The sequence below is a fragment of the Astyanax mexicanus genome, chromosome 21 (genome assembly GCF_023375975.1).
Source record: "Astyanax mexicanus isolate ESR-SI-001 chromosome 21, AstMex3_surface, whole genome shotgun sequence".
In the NCBI taxonomy this organism is placed as follows: Eukaryota; Metazoa; Chordata; class Actinopteri; order Characiformes; family Acestrorhamphidae; genus Astyanax; species Astyanax mexicanus.
In genome coordinates this window covers 22,501,936-22,529,837 of record NC_064428.1, presented here as the reverse complement: position 1 = coordinate 22,529,837, position 27,902 = coordinate 22,501,936, and the positions used below count along the sequence as shown (strand labels likewise).

Below are 27,902 nucleotides of genomic sequence, written 5' to 3'. Positions count from 1 at the left end.
AAACACATTTTTTCATGTAAAAAAAATACTTTACAAATCACCCCACGTGCTCTAATTTACATAACCCCTCCCACTCTGTAGGCCGTGCCCTACGTCAGCGCTGCGCGTGCGCAGTGGTGTCTGTGAGCCGGTGCCGGATCTGAGAGGGAGCGGGTTTCGGCGGCCCTGCTTCAGGCTGGTGTTGCTGCGCTGCTGCTGCTGCTGTTCTTCTCCTCCAATGAACGGCACCATGGCCGCGTCCTCCAACAGGATCATGCTGGGCCCTCTCGTTGCGGCGATCGACCAGGGCACGAGCTCCACGCGCTTTCTGGTGAGTGCCTGCGCGCGGGCGAGTCCTTTAGTGCCCTTGTGCCGCGGCGGCAGCGGCGGCGTGCACGCCTCAAAAACTGGTGGTCTGACGGGTTCCGTCCCAAATTGATACTTATAGTGCGCTTCTTAGTAGTGTAATAAGTCGTTGGATCAGCCAATGTCAGGAGGTGCGCAGTGCACTATGGAGTGAGCTGAAAGGTCGATTGAGACACGTCCGCTGACTGCATCAGCCACTGACAGTTCTGTAACGCTAACATAGCTGTGTTAGAGCAGGTTTTAATTTCTTACTGGACAATTTCAGCTTAGTATGGGTTGGTTGGGCATTTTAAACTAGCCTTATTAACATTGTACACTGTGTTTTAGCCTAAAAATCCGATTTAAACTGGTGTAAAACAGTGGCTAGTTAGGTTAACATTAGCTAGCTGACTAGCACCCCTATGAGTGAGAGCAGCATGCAGCAGCATAAAGGACTATTTATGGACATTCGTGGCTATTAATGGACATTTGTGGCTATTAATGGTTATGTAAAGATAAATAGCTTTAACTATAATTTCTTTATATCTTCCATTTTTAAGTAGCTACACTACACTAGTAAATATAAGCCCCCACAATAGTCTTTTATCTGTAGGAGGATTGTTGAGCTGTGCAATCAAATCAAATGGGGCTTTAGCTGAATAAGGCGTTTTATACAATTGTATAATGGCACACATTACAAAAGTGAAAGGAGGCTTTCTTTCATTGCTGAAACATTCATGAAGCTCTTTCTCTTTTGGTCATTTAACTGAATGAGATTGGGTGGATTGTAGAGACAATGGACTTTCCTGGTAAAGTAGGACATCCTAAGTTGGCGTCTGTGTAACGTTCACATGTAATGAGTTATTAAAACTTCACAATTGTGTCCCGCTGGTCCAATAAATGTTTAATTTATCAATCTGGCAACCAAAAATGCCAAAAAGCTATCTGCAATCCAATCTGTTGGATATACTCTTAGGAAACCCTTGCTGTGTGTGGGTGAGCATTGTCCTGCTAAAACATGTAAACAAGTTTACAGGCTGGGCTGCAGCATGTTCCCCTGCGCATATCACTGCACTGTTTGTGTCAAAACAGATATAGACCCCAAAGAGGGGTGACTATACTGCCTATCTCAGTTGGACTGTCAACTGGGCAAAATGTCATCATAGAGTGCATCATAGAGGCATGTCTAGCAGCCAACGATCTCTCACCAAGAGGTACACTACCTGGAAGTAGTCTCCGAGAGACTTTTTGCATTGCACCCTCTTTTGGCAAGTGGATTTACTTGTACATCTTGTATAGAAAAGTGTTGCAAATAGAATGTGGTGCTCTAGCTACCATGCCCATTATACTCAGTGCAGAACTCATCTAGAGGTGTATAATTTCACCACAGTGTTGTTCTGTATAGCAGCAGAACTGTGTTTTCTGAAGCGACACAGCTCCATCCTAATCCAACGATTAAGTGTGTGGGAGGTGGGATCATTAGTAGAGTCAATTATGCTACAGTGTGGGCTGCCTGACCTGATTTGAACTGAGAGAGAACCATTAAAGCCCAACTGCAAGGAAAGGCCAACACTTATCACTTCTTGTAGGCAGCAGAACCAACAGAACATAATATTAAAAAGTATTTTGGTAAACTGTGCCCATTTTAAGATTCTTTTGGTTTAAAAACTGCTGCTTAGAAACATTCAGCAACAATCAAGAAAAAAGGTGCCACTGTAACCACATAATTAATGCTAGCCACTGTAACAGTGTATTTAACAGTCATTCAGCAATAATCTTTTAAAAAGTACCTTTGTTATTTGATTATTATTGAATTATTTTCAAGACCAAATGTAAGAGCTTATGTGAATACAGGTCTTGTCTAATTTTTTTTTATCTTTCTGGTAATAATGCTACAAACAAAACACATGTATGTACAACCTTGTGAAATAAAACATAAAACATTATTTTTGACAGATAAGATTAAAGCATCCAATCCCTTCCCTACGTCTGACGCAAACTCACTGATATTCACTGAAAGTTTGATGAGTGGGGTGTGGCGGTTGTTTATTTTGGTAGCTTTGACTGCAGCTAGTTTAGGGTTAGCATATTGCCAATGCAGTGTTGGTGGGTTAATTGGGTCTCCCGGGTAGCCCACGCCTTGCTTGGGGATCGTTTTAATCCACTGCTTGGATTTACTGTGAGCTTGTAAGTAGCAAATCCCTCCTGTGTGTAGTTTAAGCATGGTTGTTCTTCCTTTGAATATATACAGCTCTGGAAAAAAATGAAGAGACCACTTCAGTTTCTGAATCAGTTTCTCAGATTTAGCTATTTATAGGTTTATGTTTGAGAAAAATGAACATTGGTGTTTTATTCTATAAACTACAGACAACATTTCTCCCAAATTCCAAATAAAAATATTGTCATTTAGAGCATTTATTTGAAGAAAATAAGAAATGGCCAATATAACAAAAAAGATGAAGAGCTTTCAGGCCTCAGATAATGTAAATAAAACAAGTTCATATTCATAAAGTTTTAAGAGTTCAGAAATCAATATTTGGTGGAATAAGCCCGCTTTTTAATCAGAGTTTTCATGCATCTTGGCATGTTCTTCTCCACCAGTCTTGCACACTGCTTTTGGATAAGTTTATGCCACTCCTGTTGCAAAAATTCAAGGTTGTTCAGTTTGGTTTGATGGCTTGTGATCATTCATCTTCCTCTTGATTATATTCCAGAGGTTTTCAGTTTGGTAATATCAAAGAATCTCATCCTTTTTAAGTGGTCTCTTATTTTTTTCCAGAGCTGTTTATGGGTGTATATTGACAGACAAATAGCTTCAGGAGGTTAGAAGACTGAATAAGAGACAATAGTGTTGTAAGACAGAGGTGTGGGCTAGACTTTGGATGAGCTCAGCCTGCATTCCTTTGTCAAGCAAGTAAGAGGAAATAGGAGGTTGTAAAAATTGTAATGATTTGCCTTTTAAAAAAGGGGCTTGCAGTCTGCAAACTATTTAGTTGTAGGAATTAAAGAGTTTGTTCCAAGTAATTGTCAGTGTTTCATTTTCTATTGATTATTCGGTTTGATTCTTCATGAATTATTCACATGGTGAGCTACAATACGCATAAAGACCATGGCATTTAGTCTATGAGTAATTGTTTTAAACAAGCCCAGAGGTTGCAAAGAGAACATCCCCCACACAGTTACTCCACAAGGCAGGTCAGGTAAATGAATCAATGCAGTTCGTTCCAAAGTCCTACTCTAGAATGTGTGTGCCTCAGCTAAAACTGAGGTCAAGTAGATAAGATTGCGCTTCTTCAGTCTAGATTAGTAAGCCTGTGTTTGCTGCAGCCTCAGCTTTCTGTTCTTGGCTGATAGAAGTAGAACTTGACATGGACTTTTTACTTATTTAGCTCAGTGTTCAATATGTGGTGCATTCTGGGATTCTGCTGTTCTGTTTACCTCAGTTGTTTAGAGTGGTTATCTAGTATATGAGTTACTGTAGCCTTTTTGTCAGCTCTAACTAATTAAATTCAGTTTTCTTTATTAAGCAGCTTTACAGAGAAAACGCCTTTTAAGAGCGAGCACCACAGTAATGCCAATAATTGTGATGACAACGACCAAGCAGTTTTAAAATTCACCAAAAAAAGTTTGCTTTACTAGAATCATGTGTCATGATATCATGTGTTTTCAATATTACGTTATTTCATACAAACATTAGAAACTGTTTTTCTGGAAATCCGAAGAGACAGTTTCAGAAATACTTTTGTAGTTTAATGTTTAACTACTGTTTATTTTTCTTTATACAGGTTTTCAATGCTAAAACAGCAGAGCTCCTCAGCCACCATCAAGTCGAAATTCAACAAAGTTTTCCCAAAGAGGGGTGAGTATTAGTAACATAAGACCTTTCTTAAATCTACATCTAGGTCTACATAGGTGCATGCATAGCCTTTTAAATTAGGATATGGATGCAACAGATGTTTAAATTGAACTTTTGTTTTGTAAACTGATTCCAGATCAGCAGAATGTTTCGGTGATATTAAGCTACTAAAGCTACAAATGACCTGCAAATGATCTGCAAATTATTCAGTATTGCTTTTTTTTTTAACTGTACAGAAATTAAATCATTAATAGCAGGGTTTTTACTGTCACAAAAAAAAACTGGAAAAGTCATGGAATTTGAAAATAGCAATTTCCAGGCCTGGATAAGTTTTGGGGAAATAATACCCAGAAAGTTTTGGTAAAGTCATGGAATTTTTTTTTTATTGACTGAGAAAAGTTATTTTAATAATATAGCCCTACAGATTGAAGCTTTTTTGGTCATTTTAGTTTTAGTTGATGTTTTGGTTTTATTGTCCATGTCTGCTCTGATGTTTTAAAGATCATATTTTCATAAAAAGTTATGAAAATATGTTGGTTTAAAAAGCCTATGAACCATTTTATGTACACTGACACGGGATACATGGGCTAAGGGCAAGTTTACGAACCAGTTAACTGATTCAGAGCAGGGCAAAGACACTGTAAAAAGTCAGGTATGTTATCATTCTGCAGAAGCTGTGCTGATGGGTCACTTTATATTTAAAGCTACAAAACATCTTGGTATGTAAATGTCAGCAGACCCGCAATCTCAGGGGAATATTGACTAGTGCTGACTTCTTTTTTTTTTGCTTCTTCTTCTCAGCTGGGTGGAAGAAGACCCGAAAGAGATTCTGCAGTCTGTGTACGAGTGCATGGACAGAACCTGTGAGAAACTGACTCAACTCAACATCGACATCTCCAACATTAAAGGTCTTCTTCATTACTGCCTGATGTCTGTTTTTGTTTGTTGATGTTAATGTTTTTACAGATTGCCTTGAGCCTTATCTGGAAGGGATTAGTTTCTCATTGGGGGAGGGTTCTGGGGTAATTTTCTTTTTATGGGGGGTCCTCTGGAATTTTATTCCCATCCAGAGCGACCATGTGCGTGTTTTTCTCAGACGTCCTCTGAGAAAATTACAGGCTGGATTATCTACTTTTTTTCTCTGTACTCTGTGATCGTAAGGTAATTTTCGACCTGTCTGGACGCTAGGGGTGTGCCATATCATATCGTACACCCCAACATTTTTGAATATCGTGAACGATATTAAACCCTGAAATATTGTGCCATATCACCCACCCCTAAGTAACACATCAGGGTACATTTTTGCTGTTTTTACCAAAAAAACCCCCACAAAATTACACTGTTCTTATATCGTTAGTAACGTTATCGCAAAATACCATGAAATATCGTGATATTATTTTAGGGCCATATCGCCCACCCCTACCAGACGCACATCTGAGTTTCATCACCTAGTGTTTAATAAAATAGCTACACTTTGGGCGCGCCTTTCCACGGAAATCTACGTAAACACAACAGTGAGTGGAAATGGAGGAGCTACTGAACGCAATGTCACGTGACTAAGAAAGCCTAAAAAATGCACTGGTCCTCCTGTTTTTTCAATTGCAGTTTGGATGCAAGAGTTTTATAACTGAGTAGAAGTGTGAAATATTTTTTACAGACGTCCTCCTGAGAAACTAATCCCGTCTGGACAGGGCTTAAGAGTGGATAACTGTTAAAGAAAATTTTTATTTGCTGCACTGAACTGAAGCTTATGAAACTGATGTGGAAGCAAATAAACAACTAACCATTAATAATTTGAAATCTTGTTTCAGCCATTGGTGTGACCAATCAGCGAGAAACCACACTGGTCTGGGACAAGGAAACGGGAGAGCCACTTTACAATGCGATTGGTGAGAAACTTACATTGACACTGATGATTGCTAACCTATGCTGATGATAACCCAAATTATACTTGTAATGTAAGCATATTCTATCCCAGTAATTTTTGACCAGTTTCTTTTTTGGTCTGTTTTTCATTATTTGTTATTAGCTGGTGTTTTTAAATTAGTTGTTACGTGACAAAGTTGGCCAAAATGAAAACTCAAGGTTTTGTTACTACAGTAATAATAGTAAAATGTATTCAAATGCTGATCTTTACCTGTACAGTATGGCTGGATCTACGCACACAGTCCACGGTGGAGAGACTTATTAACAAAACACCAGGCAGGAACAAAAACCACCTGAAGGTATGAACATTGACTGGAAAAATATGCATATATTAACCGGAGATGTGTGAAAGCAAATCAGCTGTACAGGACATTACCCAGACTCTATCCCTAAGATTGAATTAAATGCAAGTCATACTGATTAGGTGTGTCAGCAATTACACAAATGTAAATGAGTAAAGTCTAGACACCAAATATGTCTTGGCTTAGTGACTGTGTTTGTGGTACCGAAATTATGTAAATTTATATGTTTTTAATTAATTTGAGTAATTTGCATTTTAATGTGTTGATCAAACAAACAATATTTCTATAGCACTTATTTTGGTAAGATGTAAAATTCAAAGTGTTTTGATAAACAACACATAATAAATAATTTGTAAAAGTAAAAAGAATGCCACAATTAACTACCCCTTTACAATCATAATGATTTTTACATAGTAATCTACACACAAGAGCCTGTTTCTGTATTATTTTGACATTCTGCTCTCTGATCATTTCTCTCTGTGCTTTAATTCGCAGCATAAGACCGGCCTTCCTATCAGTACTTACTTCAGTGCAGTGAAGCTCCGATGGTTAATGGACAATGTAGATGAAGTGCACAAGGCTGTCCTCTCACACAGAGCCATGTTTGGAACAATTGACTCCTGGCTTATATGGGTAAAACTAATAAACACCTGTGATTTATCTACAGCATTTGGATCACAGTAATTTGAAGTTATTTGTTATGCATTTTGATCTGTTATAAATATATTCCATACTAAACGTATTTTCGTACTGTTTTAGTGCCTAACTGGAGGAAAGAAAGGTGGTGTCCACTGTACAGATGTGACCAATGCGAGCAGGACGATGCTTTTTAATATTCACACGATGGATTGGGATCCAGATCTCTGCAAGTATGGAAAACACATTTCTGAGATAGGGAGTCTAGCCATCATGCAGCATTATATTGTCACTGAAGTGCAAAAACAAAATTTGACAATTTTTTTTATATTATGTTAAAATGTCATGATGAATGGACAAGTAGAAATGGTCCATAAATGCTCAATTTTAAAATTTAAAAATATATTATTATTAAATATATACCAACACTGTTCTTTGTCCTTTTGCTCAATCCAGTTATGTATGGTTTTGAATCGTAAGCTTTTTACAAATAATCTAATGGATCCAATTAGATACAGCTCTGGAAAAAATAAGAGACCAATTAAAAATGATAAGTTTCTTTGATTTTACCAAATTGAAAACCTCTGGAATATAATCAAGAGGAATATTGATGATTACAAACCATCAAACCAAGCTGAACTGCTTGAATTTTTGCACCAGGAGTGGCATAAAGTTATCCAAAGGCAGTGTGTAAGACTGGTGGAGGAGAACATGCCAAGATGCATGAAAACTGTATGAATATTTTTGCATTATTTGAGGTCTGAAAGCTTTGCATTTTTTTTTGTTATTTCAGCCATTTCTCATTTTCTGCAAATAAATGCTCAAAATGACAATATTTTTATTTGGAAATTGGGAGAAATTTTGTCTGGAGTTTATAGAATAAAACACCAATTTGCATTTTACTCAAACATATACCTATAAATAATAAAATCTGAGAAACTGATTCAGAGACGGAAGTGGTCTCATTTTTTTTTTCCAGAGCTGAAGATGGATAGATGAAACAATAGATATAGATTAGAAAAAATAGATTTTTAGATTGGAATTCAACATGAATTGGAATGTGTTTTATTTCAGGTATTTTGATATACCAATGGAGATTCTTCCAAAAGTGAGAAGTTCCTCAGAGATCTACGGTTTAATGGTAAGTGACATTGGTGATATTTTCTATAGCAGTCTGTACAAATTCGCATTTTAAATTTGAAGCACAGTGAATGAATGTCTTGAGGAGAAAAATTCTTAAAATAATTCAGTAGATGTAAAAAGAGACTTTTTTATCGCTGAAATCTCACTGTAAAGTGTTAGATTTAACTGAAGTCTAAAGTTAAACCTTTTCCAGGTTAGAATTAGCTGTGCAATTGTGTGTCATGTAGAAGCTTAATTTTCTTACAATTAGACTTTTGTCTTATCATCTCTTTGGGCTCACTGATAGAAAATCAGTTCTAGTCTGGTGAGTAGTCCTGTTAATGTTACTGTCATCTCTGGGGAAAACCAGTCTTTTCTTCTTTTATTTTTTCCTCCCCTGGTTGGCTTTGATGTTCCTTCATATTATTCCATCAATCAGTGCATTTCCAATATTAAAAACAAGTGAAATTTCTCATCCATTGTGGCTGTTTCAGCAGTGTTGGAAATGTACTCGTTGGCTTTCTAATCGTGTACTCACGCTGTGTACTGGTTCAAGTGTTGTTGACTCCACCCTCTCTTAGCCTTTAGATACAGCCTGTGGCTTCACCACTCACTCCAAAGCACTTTCCAACCCATTGGCCATGCTGTGGTTATTTCCTCCCTCTTTTTTTCGCATGCTCACATTCAAGCTGATTTTGATCAGGAAAAAAAGGGGTGGGGACATGTGGCATGTTTTCAGTTATGATTTCTGTGTTCCTGTGAAGTAACTCTAAACTATAGACTGTATTGTTTCACCACTTAATATCGCATGCATATTATGTTTTATATGTTTTTAGACATGAACTTTTAGCATTTTTCAGCCAATGCATCAATGCACTTTTCTTATTTTAGCCTTTACTTATTTTAGCCTTTACTTATTTTAGGCTTTACTTATTTTAGGCTTTACTTATTTTAGGCTTTACTTATTTTATGCTTTACTTATTTTATGCTTTACTTATTTCAGCCGTTACTTATTTCAGCCGTTACTTATTTCAGCCGTTACTTATTTCAGCCGTTACTTATTTTAGCATTTATTTATTTTAGGCTTTACTTATTTTAGGCTTTTCATAATTTAGCCTTTACTTATTTTAGTATTTACTTATTTTAGCATTTATTTATTTATTTCAGGCTTTACTTATTTCAGCCTTTACTTATTTTAGCTTTTACTTATTTTAGGCTTTACTTATTGCATTTACTTATTTTAGCATTTACTTATTTTAGCATTTACTTATTTTAGCATTTACTTATTTTAGCATTTACTTATTTCAGGCTTTACTTATTTCAGGCTTTACTTATTTCAGCCGTTACTTATTTCAGGCTTTACTTATTTCAGGCTTTACTTATTTCAGCCGTTACTTATTTCAGCCGTTACTTATTTTAGCATTTATTTATTTCAGGCTTTACTTATTTCAGGCTTTACTTATTTTAGCATTTATTTATTTCAGGCTTTACTTATTTCAGGCTTTACTTATTTTAGCCTTTACTTATATTAACCTTTACTTATTTTAGCCTGTACTTATTTCTTTACTTATTTTAGCCTGTACTTATTTCAGGCTTTACTTATTTTAGCCTTTACTTATTTCAGGCTTTACTTATTTCAGGCTTTACTTATTTTAGCCTTTACTTATTTTAGCCTTTACTTATTTTAGCCTTTACTTATATTAACCTGTACTTATTTCAGGCTTTACTTATTTTAAGCTTAACGTATTTCAAGCTATTTTTTTTGTCATTACAAAACAAAGAAATTGACTAAGATTTACTTAGTAACATTTCACTGACTGACTGATTATGCTCCACCCACAAATATTGTTTCTAAAGAACATAATACAAAAAGATGAAAAGTCCTGCAACTAACAACGGGGTTACACACAGAACCCATTCCCTTCTCCTATACTCTATTCTCCCACTCTCTCACTAATCACTTTACGACACTGGTAGCTTATCCATCTAACAGCTAGATTGCTGTGAACATTTATGATTTGATCAGTAACCCATTTAACACAAACATAACCCCACATTTACGGCTAGCTTTCTGTGGCCATCTATAATCTATAATATACTATTGATGGGTTAAACAAGCTTTACCAAATAGAATACTGTGTGAAATTGTATTTAAAGTAGAGAGAAACTTATATACATAGATTATTTATACAGAAGTAATAAGGATATTAATAATTTTAAGTCATCTTCATATTGCTCATTTAAAAACATGCTGCAAACATTTGACCAGCAGTATAAATTGACAGTTATATTTGCAGTCATATTTTTTGCACTGTAAAGCTCTTTTACTGTTCAAATGTGAGTTTATCAGTCTATAGCCTGTGTGTTTACCTTGCTAAAACAAGCTACGTAAATAAACATATCTATATAAAACTTTTATAAACAAAAAAAATTTCAATTTAACAACATTTATCATGGGAAAAAACATCTGTGGGTGGAGCTTAAATGGACAAATCAGCTTAATCAACTTAAAGTAGAGATGTTTATATATTAATATGAAATTTTCTTTTCTAACTGTGTCTTTTGAATCCCAAACAGAAATCTGGTGCACTCACTGGTGTTCCAATATCAGGGGTAAGTTCAACTCCCAGTTTCTTCCCTATTATACATAAATTGTATTATTTGGCTTGCAAACTCTGTGATATTGAAGTTGAAGTTGTTGTGCTGTTGTTGGTACAGTGTTTAGGGGACCAATCAGCTGCTCTTGTGGGACAGATGTGTTTTCAGGACGGCCAGGCCAAAAATACGTAAGGCTTATTTTAATTTTTTTTTTTTACTTTCTGATTGCTTTTATTTCATTTTTTGGCCAAAATCTGATTGCCAATCTGATTGCAACTTAAACTATATTTTGGCATCATTTTTAAATTAGATTATAAATTATATATACAGTGTAATCCTAGTTGGGGGTAGGGGGTACATAGGGATTACTCTGGAAACCCCCTAAAGCAACGAAGCGTTCATTGAAATTGCCAACAAATATCCAGTTCAGAAAAAAAAATTAGCATTATGGATAACATGCTCCAAGCCAACTGCTTAAACACTACCGAGGCTAGCTGCTGTGACTGCTAGCATTGCCACAATAACCCGACTGTTAGCATTGTAGCTAACCTGATCATATGTAATAAGATCATATGTAAATATGAGAATCGGGTATGGACTTTATTCAGAGATGCCCTTTCACACACATCAGATGTGTTCTCATATGGACCCACTATGAATTCTTTGAAAGAGAATGCTGCATTCTTTCACCTTCAGTGACTGTCCTGTACCTGTCAACTTGTCCAGAAATGTGGGTCCTTTAGAATTGGCCTAAAGTGTAAATTTTATACTTTGTAATTCCAGTGTGATTTTGAGGCACTATGGTCATCCACAGTCCATTGGTCATTTCAATGTGGACCAAAGTTCATTAAAAAAAAGATCAGTTATCAGCAGCCACCAAGACTAAAAACGAAACTTGTCCAACTCTCACTTTTCTGAAGAAACAACAACAACAGCAGCAGCAGCTCTGATCACGAAGCACAATCCCTATATAGCACAGTACTAATTAGAGGATCAATAAGAATTGATTTCAGTCACTGAACAATTAAAGAGACTGTTGTAGAAAAGAAAATGAAAGGTGGGCTAGCCCCCACCTCTCGTCCGGGGTACAACTCCCCTGCGTGTTCGTTTGATAGAGAGAGTCAGACAGGTGGAGTGAAGTTGAAAGCAAACCAAGTGTTTATTACAAAGTACTGAATATTCAGGAGAACCCACACATGAAAGACCGTCTGACCCCCCCTCTGATCTGACTCCATGTTTATACCCAAAATGACGTGAAACCTGCTGATGAGGCGTTGCTAAAATCATCTCATGTTAGCATGCACGTGTTAGTACTAAAGTTTCACGTGTCTGACTGGACCACTAGGGTTTGACCTTGACTGTATTCTTCCAGAATGGAACCTCATGGCACTATCTGTGTGTGTGCGTCACCCCCCTCTTTGAAGCCGAGTTTTTTTAGGGAGGCACTCACTCACCAAAAGGCTGCTTTGATCTAATAGCCTTTTTTGTAGCAGTTTAGCCCCGTACCAGTCGAATTGATGACCGTTAGTTAGGGTCATGCAGTAAAACAAAATACTTCAAGCCTGAGCTACATCTCATATGTTATATGTTAATGTGTTAGTAAGTGTATCATGTGGGTTAATTTGTCATATAATAGAGTCTGTGTTAGTCACATGCCTGATCAAACAATGTTTTACTATATATGTAAAGAATATATTGTGATTATTGGTTAATCTTCTATATAATTGCGTGTAAAATACACTGTGAGTAAAAATGATCAAATATAATGTGAGTATTGGTTAATGCATATAAAATACAAGGTTTCACACAATAATTATGTAATTATAGATACTAAGATAAGTAATCATTATTGAAAGATATTTGTCAATACACTCAAGGTAAAATAAACAGTTACTCTTTAATTCTCCCTTTTGACGTATCAACCAGATACGTCAAGACCCTGTAATCAATTCCCCAATACTGTCTCTATTGAAACAAGATGCTAACATAATAAATGTGATTGTCATTTATTTTTATTTTATTTAGATTATTTAATTCAATATTGATATTCAGTTTTGCTTGATGTTTTGTGCCCATCTGTATAGCTGAGTGAAATACTAGGATATATGAGTAATGCTGTATGTTTTTCTCACTTTAGTTATGGGACTGGGTGTTTCCTGCTCCGAAACACAGGATCAAAGGTATGCCTCACTGCCAACTGAAAGAACTGAATACTGATAAAATACTAAATACTGAACCATAATAGGAAAAACTTCTTTAAGTTAATAACTACATTTAAATAATTAAATATTTGTATTTTTTATCTGACTTATGGTATTGGCAGATAATTAACCAAAACAAGCAATCAATATTATCAGTTATCTAAATTATTATTTAAACCCTTCAACCTCTGTATTGACCTCAGCTTTTACATGCAAGTTGTTTCTAAGTTCTAAGTGTATCCTCCTGTTTTTTGTTCTCCAGCCAGTGATGTCAGATCATGGCCTTTTAACAACAGTAGCTTATAAACTGGGTCGAGACAAACCAGCCTGCTACGCACTTGAGGTAATAATGTTTTTGTGTCTATTTTTAATGAATTGATTTATTTTAATAAATGTATTTCTTGTATTTATGTATTTTATAATTGTATTATTATTTGTCATTGGTTCTGTTTAAACTCTTAGTTTTTGGTTTTGATTATACTGTATATTCAGAATTCAGTTTATGGAATTTAGACAAATTGAACATATTGTGATAAGAATGCTCTTCTGCTTGTTGATTGTATGTTTTTACTAATAAAGATAAGTTTAAAAAAATAGAAATAGAAAAAAGAAAAAGAAAACCACTTGTGGCACAATTATACACCTAATCTTTACTTTTAGCCATTTTTCCCATAAACAGCATGTAAATTAAAAGACACCCTTGATTTTAGTAAAAATTAGGTGAGCTTCTGTTTGAGTGCTGAATTTCTCCATTGCACAAGCACTGACCTGTAATCAGTTCTGTCTAGGGTTCAGTTGCCATAGCTGGAGCTGTCGTGCGCTGGTTGAAAGATAACCTTGGGATTATCCAGACTTCCACAGAGCTCGGTGAGTGCTTAACTGGATCAATTAAAAGAAAATCCAATCAGGAAGTATCTAAACAGTCTCTTGCCCATAGCCTAGTAGCCTACTAACCCTGATTTAATGTACACACAGCATAGTAAACGCAGTAAATACATTTAGTCTTACAGCATTGTTACAAAGCTGTTACCAGAAGTATCTTATCTGAAAGGATCTATACTGTTTTGTTTATTTTTGTATATTTTTTATTTTATTTATTTTTGTATTCCGTAAGAACTGCCATAAAAGCATATAAGCTGATATCAGAAATAGAAAGCCATACATGATTAATAACATTCTTAAAATGGTTCTGTATAAAGTGCAACATGTTGTATGACTTGTAAAAATGATAATTTCGATTTTAGTGCTATCTAGAAAAAATATATGCATTCAAAGGGTTTTTTAGTTCCTTTTTTTTTTTTTTTTGCACTATAAGGCGCAGTTAAAATCTAATTTTCCCAAAAATCGTCAGTGCACCTTTTAATCCAGTGCGTTTTATGTATAAATTTTACCAGTCAGGTTGTAAGCAGCAGTAAAATTGCAGTGTTATTCAGGAGTTTCAGTTTAGTTCTCCAGCACCGGGGCTGGAGTAGCAATAGCATTAGCCGCTAACTCATATTTCCCTGTTTAGAGGGGAGTATTATTAGCCTGTAGTCTGCTCCTAACCCCAGCTAGCACTGCTATAGGTGTTAGCCGCTAATGCTGTTGCTCCAGCCTTAGTGACGAGAAATTCAGGAATCTAAGCTTACTGTAAATAAATGAAAGTGCTTTACTCACCCAAATAAAAGTTTTAGGAGAGAAAACTGTGTAGATTTACACCCAGTGCTTGTTTGACTTTAAAAGTACCTTTTTTTTTTACGATTTTTACGGTTTACTTAGCTTAGCTTTACTTAATTACAACCACCCCGTGGTGAGACCTGCTGAATTAGAAGTTTCTTATAATGTCTCTTAAAATGCGTCTTAGAATCCAGTGCGCTTTATAGTGCGAAAAATACGGTTGTTAAAATTCCATGAAAAGTATCAGTGAAAAGTTTGACCACACCTTCTCATTCAGTGTTTTTCTTTATTACTATATTTCATTTACTTTTTACACTGTAGATTAATATTAAGCAAATACAAAATTAAGGGACACATATAAAATTACGTAGTAAAAAAAAAAATATATATATATATATAATATATAAAATTAGTCCTCCATAATCCCCTGATCCAAACCTGATCAACTGAGATGGTGATTTGAGGTGGTTTGGGATGAGCGGTAGCTTCACAGCGTGAAGGATAAGCAGCCACTATTGTTCAGCCCCTCCAGGAACTCCTTCAAGATGCTGAGAAAACTATTTCAGGTGACTCTCCCTCATGAAGACACTGAGATTAAAATAGTGTGCAGATCTGTCCTCAAAGATAAATGTGCTACTTAGAAGAAAAATCAAAAATATAAAACATATTGTTTTTTAACACATTTTGTTTAGCAGGTTTTTTTCAATTTTCAATGTAAAAAAATCATTAAAAGAAAAAAAAAGCATTGAATGAAAAGAGGTGTGTCCAAACTTTGACTGGTGCTCTATATCCAAGTATGTATAACCTGTGCTAAAACCACTTCATGAATCTTTTTTAAGACTGTATTTCATAGTTCATAGTTGAATGGTGGTTAATCATAGTGTTTTATTTCTTCTAGAGAAACTGGCTGCTAGTGTTGGAACATCCTACGGTTGCTACTTTGTCCCTGCATTTTCTGGCCTGTACGCTCCCTACTGGGAACCAAGTGCTAGAGGGTGAGTAAACATCAGCTTTGATGTGGTGGAATTAGGGCTGAATATTAGGTTAAATGATGAACGGTCACCCTCACAGACACCCTCAATTTATCAATAATTTATTTATAATTTACCTAATTTAATTAGGGGTTAATTGGTTGCCATTACAGAGAAAATTATGTTCCACCAAGATAACATTAGCAAACCATGAAAATAAAGCCAGAGTCATAATGTGTTTTTTATTTATTTATTTATTCTTTATTTATTTTTTTTGTTTGTTTGTTGTATTTTTTTTAAGTGTTGCTGGGTATTGTTTTAAATGTTTTGATACCAATACCTGTACCACACCTTGAATTTGATACTGATACCCTAAATTATTTTTTTGATACCTTTTTGTAAATTGCAACCAAAAAAGACAAAAAGCAATACTTATTCTCACACAATGGATTTATTTTACAGCAGACATGAATAATCTCTTTCTCATACTGTCATCATGAGAGGCTACCATACTTTTAGATCTTGTTGGAACAAACAAACAATAAGCATAAGTATGGCACTTTATACAAAAATAAAAACTACAGCATTAACTGCTTAAACTATAAATATGTATTTCAGGAATCAGAAGTCAGGAGGCTGGATGTTCAGATTGTGGCTTTATTCTTGTGCAGACAGAAAATCATACATGGGCAAAGCTTAATTGGTCAACATTGTCGACAGTCTGGTCCAGTTGCCTTATTTTCCTTACACACTTTTCTCTCTGTGTGTCCGTCTGACTGACTAAGACATTTTTGGATGACCTTACATACACTGGAAACTGCTTTGATCACTGCAGTGATGTGATCAAGAAGGAAAGGAATTTAGGGAGAGATATGTGGGAGATAACAGTACGAGGCCGCCCCGGTTAAGGGTTGTGAACTTAGAGAGTGATTGTGTCATCTTACGGTAAACAAAGCAAGGGGGGCAAAGTCAACTCTCTGCAGAGATGAATGACCATCAGCTCTCTTCAAGAGGCTGAGAGTAGCAGTGTGATCAGTGTAAGTGGGAAAGGGGGTCAGATTCTACAAGAGACGGTTGAAAACCCAAAGAGAGCACAATTTGTTGTTGACAGAATCTCCCAGGTTGTGCAATGTAGACTGAATTCAGTAATGCACTTACATTAGTATATATCACAGTCTATTGGAAACTCATGCAGATGGGAAACAGCTTTCATTGCTTGTAAAATTGTTAAATTTGGAATTTGTATTTTTTTCTCTCTCCAAACAGAATAATTTGCGGTTTGACTCAGTTCACGAACAAAAGTCATTTGGCCTTCGCTGCCCTTGAAGCAGTCTGCTTTCAGACACGAGAGGTAGCCTCAGTTTTTACATTCTAGAGGGCTTTTTACTGTTTGTATAGATAAAAATGCCTTTCTATAGACACAGCTTTATATATATATACGTATATATATATATATATACGTATATATATATATATATATATATATACGTATATATATATATATATATACGTATATATATATATATATATATATATATATATATATATATATATATATATATATATATATACACGTATATATATATACGTATATATATATATATATATATATACGTATATATATATACGTATATATATATATATATATATATATATATATATATATATATATATATATATATATATATATATATATATATATATATATACGTATATATGTATATATGTATATATATGTATACAGCTATGGGAAAAATTATAGTCCACATAAAATGATAAGTTTCTTTGATTTTACCAAATTGAAAACCTCTGGTATATAATGAAGAGGAAGATGGATGATCACAAGCTGAACTGCTTGAATTGTTGCAACAGGAATGGCATACAATTATCCAAAAGCAGTGTGTAAGACAGGTGGAGGAGAACATGATGCCAAGATGCATGAAAACTGTGATTAAAAACCAGGGTTATTCCACCAAATATTGATTTCTAAAACTTTATGAATATGAACTTGTGTTCTTTGTATTATTTGAGGACTGAACATTCTGCATCTTTTGTTCCAACCATTTCTAATTTTCAGCAAATAAATGCTCTAAATTACTATTTTCTGTTTGGAATTTAGGAGAACTGTTGTCTGTAGTTTATAGAATAAAACAACAATGTTCATTTTACTCAAACATAAACCTATAAATAGCAAAATCAGAGAAACTGATTCAGAAACTGACTGAAGTGGTCTCTTCATTTTTTCCAGAGCTGTATAAAAAATGAATGTTGTTTAAGTTATTTTTGTATTCATTTAATCACTTTAAATACATCTGAAGGATAGATAAATTGCCAAGCCCTTCTTGGAATTTCTTGATAATTTGTCAGTCAGAAAATGTAGAGGGTTGACGTATGATTCAAATCTGTTTCCAAATCATTTGATTCAGATCCTGGATGCGATGAATCAGGACAGTGGGATTCCTCTGAATCAGCTGCAGGTTGATGGAGGCATGACCTCTAACAGGCTCCTGATGCAGCTACAGGCCGATATACTCTGCATTCCAGTAGGTAAGAGGCATAAAATGATTTTTTTCTTTTTGTATCTTGTCATATTAACATTTTTTTAATATTGTGTAAAACGTTAAAATGATTGAAAGTAATCACATCGTCATAAAAATAATTTTAATAAAATCTAAAATACATTTTATTTCTATCTATTTAAAAGTGAGCCATGTTTCTTATAACTCTGTTTTACATGTGCAGTGAAGCCGTCCATGCCTGAGACTACAGCTCTAGGAGCGGCTATGGCAGCAGGTGCCGCAGAGGGGGTCAGCGTGTGGAGTCTGAGCCCTGAGGACCTTACTGAGGTCACTTCTGAGAAATTTGAACCCCAGATTAACCCTGAAGGTAATGCAACCTGTATCATTCTCACTGCCGTCTCTTCTGAACAGCAGTGTAAGAACTGAAGTATGGAACAAAAAAGAGAGTTTAAATTTGTCATTAAAGGCGCAGAGTGGTCCAGCGGTCTAAAAAGCACTGCCACTATAAGCAGGAGGTCGCAGGTTCAAACCCCCGCTCAGAGGGAGCAAAATTGGCCCTGCTCCCTCCGGGTGGGTAGATGGCGCTCTCTCCCCACATCACTTCTAGGGTGATGTCCGCAGCACAGGGCGTCTGTGAGCTGATGTATCGGAACCGAGCACGCTGGCTGCTTGGCAATGCTGCATCAGCAGCAGCTGGAAAAGAAGCAGTGGCAGGCTTCACATGTATCGGAGGAAGCATGTGTTAGTCTTCACCCTCCTGGTGTGTTTGGGCATTACTAGTGATAGAGGGAGACCTAATGAGTGGGTTGGGTAATTGGCTATGTAAAAGGGGAGAAAATGTAAAAAAATTAGAAAAAAAAAAAAAAAATTGCCATTGAAACAGAACGATCCTTCAATCTATTGTATGTTGATTCATAAAGGTATAATAAAAATATTTTTATATCAAAGTATTGCACTATTGCAATTAGGGCTTGGTGATATTGGTAAAAAAAATCCCGATATTCTTCAAATTCTCGATCACGATTAAGATTTTTAGTTTTGTAAACAAAAGACACCATGTAAAGTGATAAGCAAGCTACTTTCCTTTACATTTAATTTTTATTTATTAGACAAACCACCAATAAACTAAATAAGATCAACCCCACTATAGATAGCAGAATGACCAGGAACTTAGATAACAGATGGGATCAGGTCAAATACACTTGAGGTCGAACTAGACATACCAGGTTGACATACTCCCTTTTATTAAGAGGGAAGACTCCACACATTGTGAACCCTGCCACACTCCCCTTTCAGTCAAGCATTTATTACAGGACTGCAAATTGGACCACCAGGACAGTACCAACTCAGTATACCGTCTGCTATAAAAGACATTTACAGATTTCTGACAAAGAAAAGCCTCCCTTATCTACCGAGATTCCCTTTGCCAGCTTCTATGTATGTAAAAGGATGTACATAATGAAGAAAAAATGATTAAATCAGTAATTCAGTTCTAAATAATTAAACCAACCTCCTAGAACTTATTTCATCACAGTACTGGTTTTCAAAAACACAGTATTGATTTTAAATTTTTAGTTTACCTGTAAAGATTGGTGGCAGTGGTTCATTTTGTGTTGTGTTTTAACCGCATGCACTAAAGGAAAGTATGTACTCTGTTCTCTGTTTGTGCGGAAGATCAGGATGATAATAGTAAAAAAAAAAAAAAAATCAGTCTTTGCTGTTTGGCGTTAACTATAGTGATGCATATTTTTGCCACTTTTACAGTGATTAGTGATTAGAATTACTAAACTTGCTAAAGCTTGATTTTATAGATGTTAATTACCTTTTCTCCCTGATTAGAGAGTGAATTCCGGTATGCTCGCTGGAAGAAAGCCGTCCAGAGGTCCATGAACTGGGAAACCACAGAACCAATCATGAATGGAAACGGTTTGTGTCTTTACTCTAGCTTTATTTGCATGCAGAAGAAAGAAGTAAAGAGTAGAAGGTTAATGCTGAATATACTTTTATGACTACAAGTGACTTTTAGTGACTATAAACATATTTAACTTAAAAAGAACCTTGATCTTCTTGAAAGTCACAATTATTCTAAACTTATACTGTACATTCCCCCCATGTTCTTTAAAATTTAGACAATTCAGTTTTCATGTGGTCTATTGATACTAAACTACTACTACTAAACCACAACTAAACACTTCCCAGGTGTAAGGGATTTTGATATGAAAACATGCATGCTCGAAGCACAGTTTTTATTATGAATGCAGGGGAAATCGTTTTTGAGACATGGAATGTGTCAGTCATGTGACTTGATGTAGTTACTCACATGTTCCCCTTGTCTCTTCTTTCTCTCTGATATTGCATGAATTGGACCTGGGTTCGGGACACTCTACAGAGGAGTCTAGTATCTTCAGTAGTGTTCCACTGGGCTTTTACATTCTGGGTAGCATGTTAATGTTAATTGGAGCAAAGTACATTGCAGGTCAGTGCGTGTGTGTGATGTGTTCAAACAGCAAATGTTTGGTGCATAAATGGTACGCGTGGGTGTGCCTGTGTGTTACTTAATATTGTAACAATTTCCCAATAATGCAGTGACAACACCCAACAACATTATCAACATTTTGCACTTAACTCTTTTAAAAAGAAATTAAAACCCAGTAATTGTTAATTATGGGTAAAGTGTTAGTAACACACTAATATTTAGGACTAGAGCTGGAATTATTCAATGACACAATTGGTCTAGTATAGGTCTAAGATTTAAGTAAATTTTTCTACATTGATAATTAATTAATTGTCATCCAGACTATGAAGAAACACATAAGGAATCATGTAGTAACTTAAAAGTGTTAAACAAACCAAAGAAGCATTTAGGTGCTCTTATCTGGGGTGCTGTTAACTGAGGCTGGTTACTCTGCTAAACTTATCCTGTGCAACAGAGAAAACTTTTGGTCTTCTGGTCCTAATGGTGGTCCTAATGATAGCCAGTTCCTTTATAACGTTTTGATGGTATTTGCGACTTCACTTGAAGAAACTTTCAAATTTCTGAAAACACATTATTCACATACAATACAATATGTTTTATGGAACAATATTAAAAAAAATATTTGGATGGCTTTAGTAATAATCTACAATGCAAAGAATAAAGAAAAAAACCTGAATTTAAGGTGTGTCCAAACTTTTGACTGGTACTCTATATTACTACTTTATTTTAGATAAAGAGTTGCTATGACATAAAACAGAGGTTTCCTGTTAATACTGAGGTAATACGCTGAACTGCATATATATGTATTTTAAGGATGATTACAGAAAATAAAAAGATTCTCACTGGAAATATAAATATTTTTATTATTATAGTTACGTTTGTTTTTATCTAGCACACACAAACACACACACACACACAAAAATGTATTGTAATGTTATTACATTATTGGTCAATTATTACAATATTAAGTGCTTCTTGTGTTTGAAATGCATAGTATGTGATTTTGAACTTTTGCTTTTGACTTTCCTACTTCAGACATACAATAGCAAAATATTGATTTTTTTATATTTGTATTTTACTTAAAATGTAAAAAGTCCATTTCAACCCAGGGTTGAACCTACACTGGTTTTGTAAGTTGTTTCAGTTTCTCGTGGCTTAATAACTACATAACAATTTTAAAGCAGCAATACGTGATCTTTGACGTTTGTTGAGCTTTACTCCCCCTACAGTTGGGAGGTGGAATTGCAGTTTGAGCTATCCCTCATTTTTCTAAAGTGAACATGGAATGATTCTGATTTACTTATAGTTACCACTTCAGCACTTCAGTCACATAGTGTTGCTTTAATCTTATATGTTTTTAAAGTATGAATCTGAACATAGTGGAAATTAAATGAAGTATAATGAAATATACTAATGAAGTATACTATCCAGTAGGGGTGGGTGATATGGGCCTAAATTATTATCACAATATTTCAGGGTATTTTCGCAATAACAATATTCTTGGCTATATAGCAAAACATTGTTTTTTTATTATTATTAATTTTGAGAATACACTACCACAACAAAATGAATATTAAAAATTCTTTAGTGATAATTTAATACAATATGATATGGCACACTTCAAATTAAGATCCAACATGTGATCATCACAATTATGTGATGATACTAATAATGTACTCCATATTTCCAGGATTGAAGTAAATAAATGATACTGGACAGGTAAAATCTGTCTCTAGTAGATATATAATGGGAAATGAGAACTGTGTGAATTCTGATTTTTGCTACAAATAGCAAAAGGTACCCTGTACCCTGATGGTCCATATGGCCCTAATATAATATCACAATATTTTAGTGTATTTTTGCAATAATGATATACAAATGTTGCACATTGTTGTACATTACAATATGGCACACCCCATTTAAACCACTGCTTTTCCTTCTTTAAACATTTTCCTGCTTTATTGTACATCTGTGACTGCGTTTTGGGCTGATTTGTCTGCTAGTTAATTATTTTGGATCAAACGTTTTTATATGTGATTAATTAAAAAATAATAATAATTTCTTTCGAAACAGGCCACAAGTAGAGAAGAAGATTCCTCCTCCACACTAGAGAATGGCGGAAAATCACATGGTCCTGGGCCTGTCCATCAAGTCTGTGAAAAATGGACATTAGTCCAGTGTCCAGCTACCATGGCAATGCGGTTCCCCCTACGGACATTCCAGCTGTAACAGCTAAGTTTCCAGACACGGCAGACACATTCTCCCAACCTGACTTGCCAAGGAACATCTGGCAACCTCAACATCTTACCATATGACTTCCAAAGAAGTCAACTCAGGGTTGCCAGAGTTTGGGAATGGTGGAATTGTGCTGTTGGGATTCTGTGAAGCTTTGTTGTCCTGTCCCAGCATGATAATACTGTAGGTCCTCGTCTCCTTATCGACTGTACACTTATTGTGTTCAAAATGCATTAGAGTGCTTTGGCCATGTTGTAAATTCTGAAGGAGCATCAACAATCAAGCAGCTTTTTATTGTACCACCAGGTCCTTACTGAAAAGCTTTATGAATGGAGAAACCCACATGCATTTTCTAGGTTTTAATGGGATGGTCTTACATTGGTAATTGTGAGCTTTAAGGGCCGGAACAAACTTGTAGACTGTTTGGCTGGTAATATTGAGTTACACACAGGTACATGCAAACCACTTGCTGATAATGCTCTGATAAGTAGTGATTTTTCTTTTTCATAATGAACTTCTTACATGAAGACAGTCTGGATAAATTGATTATGATTTTTTTACAGGCTTGTGAATCTAGACACAAAACATCTTGATTTAAAGGAGAAAATAGTAGGTGTAAAAAAAGGTGTAAAATAGACTTTGCATGTAGTGAAACATGATAAGTACAAATTTTTGTCAAATGTCCTACCTTTCTTCTCCCCAGCATTCCAAAATTCAGCGCTTATAGCAGATGCTCCCAGCAGGTTTACAGTGCTAGTGATAGGGGCATAGCGTTACCCATGCAAAGAAATCACTATTTTTACACCATTAACTCAAAGCTTAAATTATCCTTAAATTAAGTGACGATGCGTCTATTGACAAGCACGAATGAATGTCTACTCAATCTAGAAATTGCTTCCGTCTTACCGAGGCCTAAGCTTTTTGATCTTTCCACAACACAGTTTTTTATTATTTTTTATTTTCTTTGCATTATCAGCACTATGCCCCTTTTGCTTGCATTGTAAGTCTGTTGGGAGCATCAGCAAAAATGCTTTATTTCAGAATGCTGGTGGTCATTACACCCAAAATCTATTTCAACACCGGATTTCTACTTTAAAAAACAGCAGTTAAAAAAAAGCTAATTTTCCCTTTAGCAAAAAAAACTTGGGCTGTCAAAGAATTTCAAATAATAACAGTTAATAATATATTTTTTGCGGTTATTTGTGATTATTTTCATCATAGTCTTGTGCACTGTTTTTTAGAAAGCTGTGCATTTGTTTTAGCCTTAAGTAAGAAAATCATATTTTATCGTTATCACAATACACGTTTTCACAAGAAACGCATTAAAGAGCTGCGATTACACCTTGCCGAGAACAGCAAACTCAAACTGCATTACCTCTTTTGTAGCAACAGAGGAAGCTCTACATACTGCAGACTGTGATCATGTGACACATCTCAGCTGCAATGAGTGTGACCACGCCAACTGCTGAAAAACTGTTAGTTTAAATTACTAACTAATAATTAACTAATATAAATTAGTTTAAACTAATTTGAACTAATATCTTATTTTACCTTTTTTTTTTTTTTTTTTACATCTTTTTATATCATTTCAGTTGTAGGCACTCTGGCGGTCTGGTGCATAGAGTTCGTAGATTCTTGTTAAAGTTGAGGGTTTTGAGGAGAACTGGATCCCCATTTAGCTGCTCTTGGCTTTTTGCGAGCATTCAGAGTCTGCTGAAGATGCTGAAGGTTTTAACTGTAAAAATAAGTAAAGTTTAATATAAATAAAACACACTATAGCTTTAGAGAACATGTACAATTGTAGCACCCAAGAAGCTGATGACCTTCCTGATGAATTTAAGGGGATAAACTAGGAAAATACATTAGCATCAGATAAAGTTAACATATTAACTTTGACAGCACAAGTTATAACAAAGCTATTTTTATGATCCGAAGTGATTGAAAATCAAGAAAAACTAGAAATTGTTAATAAAAACAAATAAAAGAAAAAAAAAAGATTCTAAACCATGGTCAGATTTAAACATTAGACATTAAATTAAAGCTCAACATTTTTCATAAGCATCTCTGCGGAACCACCCAAATTCAGACTTTGTGGAGCACTTTAGTATGAATTATGTTGTGCTGTTATTAATGAGTCAGTGTATGCACTGTAGGGAAGTGTGAAGTTTGTATAATTGCTTTTTTAAAAATAATTTTATGCAGTTTTACGTACTGAAAAGGTTGTAGTTATGCAGTGAAGCTGATGAGAATACTGTGTACCGGGGGTTCCATTCGAGATACCTGACCCAAAACACTGTGTATCGTGAGGTAGGACAAAAGAAGAAGAAGAAATAATCTTCTGCACTGATCTAGGACCAGCAGGCTGACCTAATCAAAACAATTAGATCATTGGACAGTTTTCAATATATTGAATATTGAAAACTGTCCAATGATCTAATTGTTCTAATTGTTTGAATAGTTGTACAGTTGTTTTTGACATGATTACCATAAAGCAAAAACAACGATGGTGCCAGCTATTGGTATTCTTTGTTTGTTTGATTAATGCATAAACTAAACCATACATTAGTTAGAGATTTCTACTGAAATATATTCTAATGAAAACTTTTGAGTAAATTAACATGGTATTCAATATTTATACTGAGCTTTCTACTTTAACATTTTGTTTGTAGCACAAGCTCCTCAATGAGTTTAGCATTATGCTACACAGCATTATAAAAATGGAAAACATGAATTATGTTTAAAAAAAAATAAAAATCTGAAAAAGATACCTTGACTTAGGTTTCAATTCGTGAACCATTTTTCCCAGATAACTTCTTTTAAATAAATGAAGAAAAATAATTTAACATTGAGTCAGTGGTCATGTATCGCACCTGACTGCAGATTATTTCATAGAGTTTAATTTCCAAATGCATTGAAAAAGTAGTATAGCATAATTTGCTTAATTTAGCACAAAACACAAATTATTTCTTTATTCACCAATAGGTTGTGGGGGGGACTTCCATTTCCTGTGAGTTATGCTCACTCAAAACAACTTTTTTTCACTGGAAAAATGAAATTTCGTGCATTTTGGGAAACAAACTCTTAAGTTGCCAAAAATGTACATCTTTTTAAATTGTACTTTCGATAGTAAAAAATTAATTCGGTCAGTGCCATAAAAAGTACTTCAGAATTTCAAAGTCTAGGTCTAGTCAGTACTAGATATACAGCTCTGGAAATAATTAAGAGACCACTTCTGTTTCTGAATTAGTTTCTTTACGGACAACATTTCTCCCAAATAGTCATTTAGAGCACTTATTTGCAGAAAATGAGAAATTGCTGAAATAACAAAAAAGATGCAGAGCTTTCAGACCTCGAATAATGCAAAGAAAACAAGTTCACAAAGCTTTAAGAGTTCAGAAATCAATATTTGGTGGAAGAACCCTGCTTTTTAATCACAGTTTTCATGCATCTTGGCATGTTCTCCTCCACCAGTCTTGCACACTGCTTTTGTATAACTTTATACCACTCCAAAATAAAAAAAAAACATATAATTTCTAAGTGGTCCCTTATTTTTTTTCCAGAGCTGTAAGCATGTTTACAGCAAGCTAATAGTCCAGATTAGCTAAACTTGCTAAAGTGCGCATAGTTTATGTTCTGAAGTGTACGAGAGCCATAATGCCAGAATTAGGAAGAAAAACTGCTGCACGAACTGAAATTGCCTTAAACGTTGTGCCCATGTAGCATTCTGAGCAACAGACGTGAGCTAAGCTGTGTGGCTAGCCATTAAGTTAGCAGCACATCAAGAATAAGGCGCTTGCTAGCAGCTAACAGCTAACTGGTGAGCTGTACAGTACACTGAGGTAAAGCTTCTCTTCTACTACTCTTAGCTGAACGACTATTTTTGGTGATCAGTTTTTTTAGTGGCCCATCCTTTATCTGGAGTTTTTTTCAGAGCTTGACTTTTATGGTTAAGTTTGTATCTCCTAATCTATTTATATAAGTACAATAAATCTGGCTTGGTTTGTCAGTATGGGGGCAAAAAAAATCAGAAAGTAGACAAATGTCTGATGGAAAAGTGACTAGAACCACAGATACATGTTCCACTGTAAAATGGCAGGAAACTGCAGACTATTAACTGTTTTGTTACCTGCTGAGAATTTTCCTCACTGCTATAAACTGTGATAAGTGTTTTGTTACTGATGCCTACAGAACAATGAGAGGTTCTCTACCAGAACACAAAAACAAAGGATCTTACCTGGATTTGGCGTAAAATGAATCTGCTCTGATACGAGCCACTGGATCAGAAATCCTCAGTTCTGATATTCGTTGGGTACATATTTATGTTCATACTTACTTCAGTGTCATGTCATCATATTGTGGGTTTTCCCCTTTTCGTTTAATGTTAATGGTAAATTGTATGGTCCAATGCCAATGAATTTGATGTCAATGTTTTGGAACCATGATGCACTCTACTTTACATAAAGCCAATCAGTTTGTAGTACCACTGAAGTACACTTTTGTAGTTTACTGTACATTTGTAAAGGAATGTTTTGGAGGTATGTATGTGACCTGAACTTACTTTTCATTTTTATTTTATTTGTATTTGTTTTTTTCTCTCTCTCACTGTACTTGAACTGACCCGTTCACTTTTATAAAGCAAAACAGTGGCCAGTATTACTTTGTTTTCTTTCTTCTGTATGTTAGTTTGAATGTATGTTGCATGACAAATCTGTAAATTGTCAATAACCTCTGGACATGTTTAAATGGTTCACTTTAGCAAACGTTCGTTTTTCTTCATGCCCTCAATAAAAGCTGTGGTATTTTGTGGTATTTTGTTTGTGTGCATATAGTATGTGTGTCAGTTATTATTTTCAATGTTTAAACAGGGAGTGTTAGAGATTCACAGTATGTAATGTTCTTTAACCAAATTCTAATTATTCAAAGATTTCAAGATAAATAAAGGTTTCCATTACACATTTAAAGGCTAATTTAAAATCATTTATTTTATTGAAAGTTTATTTTATTTATTTATTTATTTTTAAGCTTGCACTGTTACTCAAGTCTGGGTCTTCAGTGCTTTACACATCTTCTTTACACGTCT

At 35.0% G+C, this 27,902-nt stretch overlaps 1 protein-coding gene across 3 annotated transcripts; it reads left to right on the top strand.

The window, feature by feature from the left end:
* The first annotated feature begins 124 nt into the window (after positions 1 to 124).
* Positions 125 to 27,627, top strand: gk (glycerol kinase). 3 transcript variants are annotated; one of them, XM_049469980.1, is made up of 21 exons: positions 125 to 310; positions 4,110 to 4,183; positions 4,982 to 5,088; positions 5,992 to 6,069; positions 6,326 to 6,405; positions 6,904 to 7,041; positions 7,168 to 7,277; positions 8,119 to 8,185; positions 8,474 to 8,491; positions 10,744 to 10,779; positions 10,885 to 10,952; positions 12,902 to 12,944; positions 13,228 to 13,308; positions 13,754 to 13,832; positions 15,520 to 15,616; positions 16,859 to 16,943; positions 18,019 to 18,139; positions 18,335 to 18,478; positions 19,951 to 20,037; positions 20,501 to 20,587; positions 22,661 to 27,627. In XM_049469980.1, exons 1-21 carry the CDS (start codon positions 218 to 220, stop codon positions 22,669 to 22,671), a joined length of 1,704 nt encoding a protein of 567 aa, XP_049325937.1. In that variant the 5' UTR covers positions 125 to 217; the 3' UTR covers positions 22,672 to 27,627. The 3 variants fall into 3 exon arrangements, with proteins under 3 accessions (XP_049325937.1, XP_049325938.1, XP_049325939.1); XM_049469981.1 differs by lacking the exon at positions 8,474 to 8,491; XM_049469982.1 differs by lacking the exon at positions 20,501 to 20,587.
* Positions 27,628 to 27,902: the final 275 nt, after the last annotated feature.

Coding starts and splice junctions, on each gene's coding strand:
- gk (XM_049469980.1), top strand. CDS start 218: ATGAACGGCACCATGGCCGCGTCCTCCAACAGGATCATGCTGGGCCCT. Junction 12,945..13,227: donor TCCGAAACACAGGATCAAAG/GTATGCCTCACT, acceptor TTTGTTCTCCAG/CCAGTGATGTCAGATCATGG. Junction 20,038..20,500: donor ACCAATCATGAATGGAAACG/GTTTGTGTCTTT, acceptor GACACTCTACAG/AGGAGTCTAGTATCTTCAGT.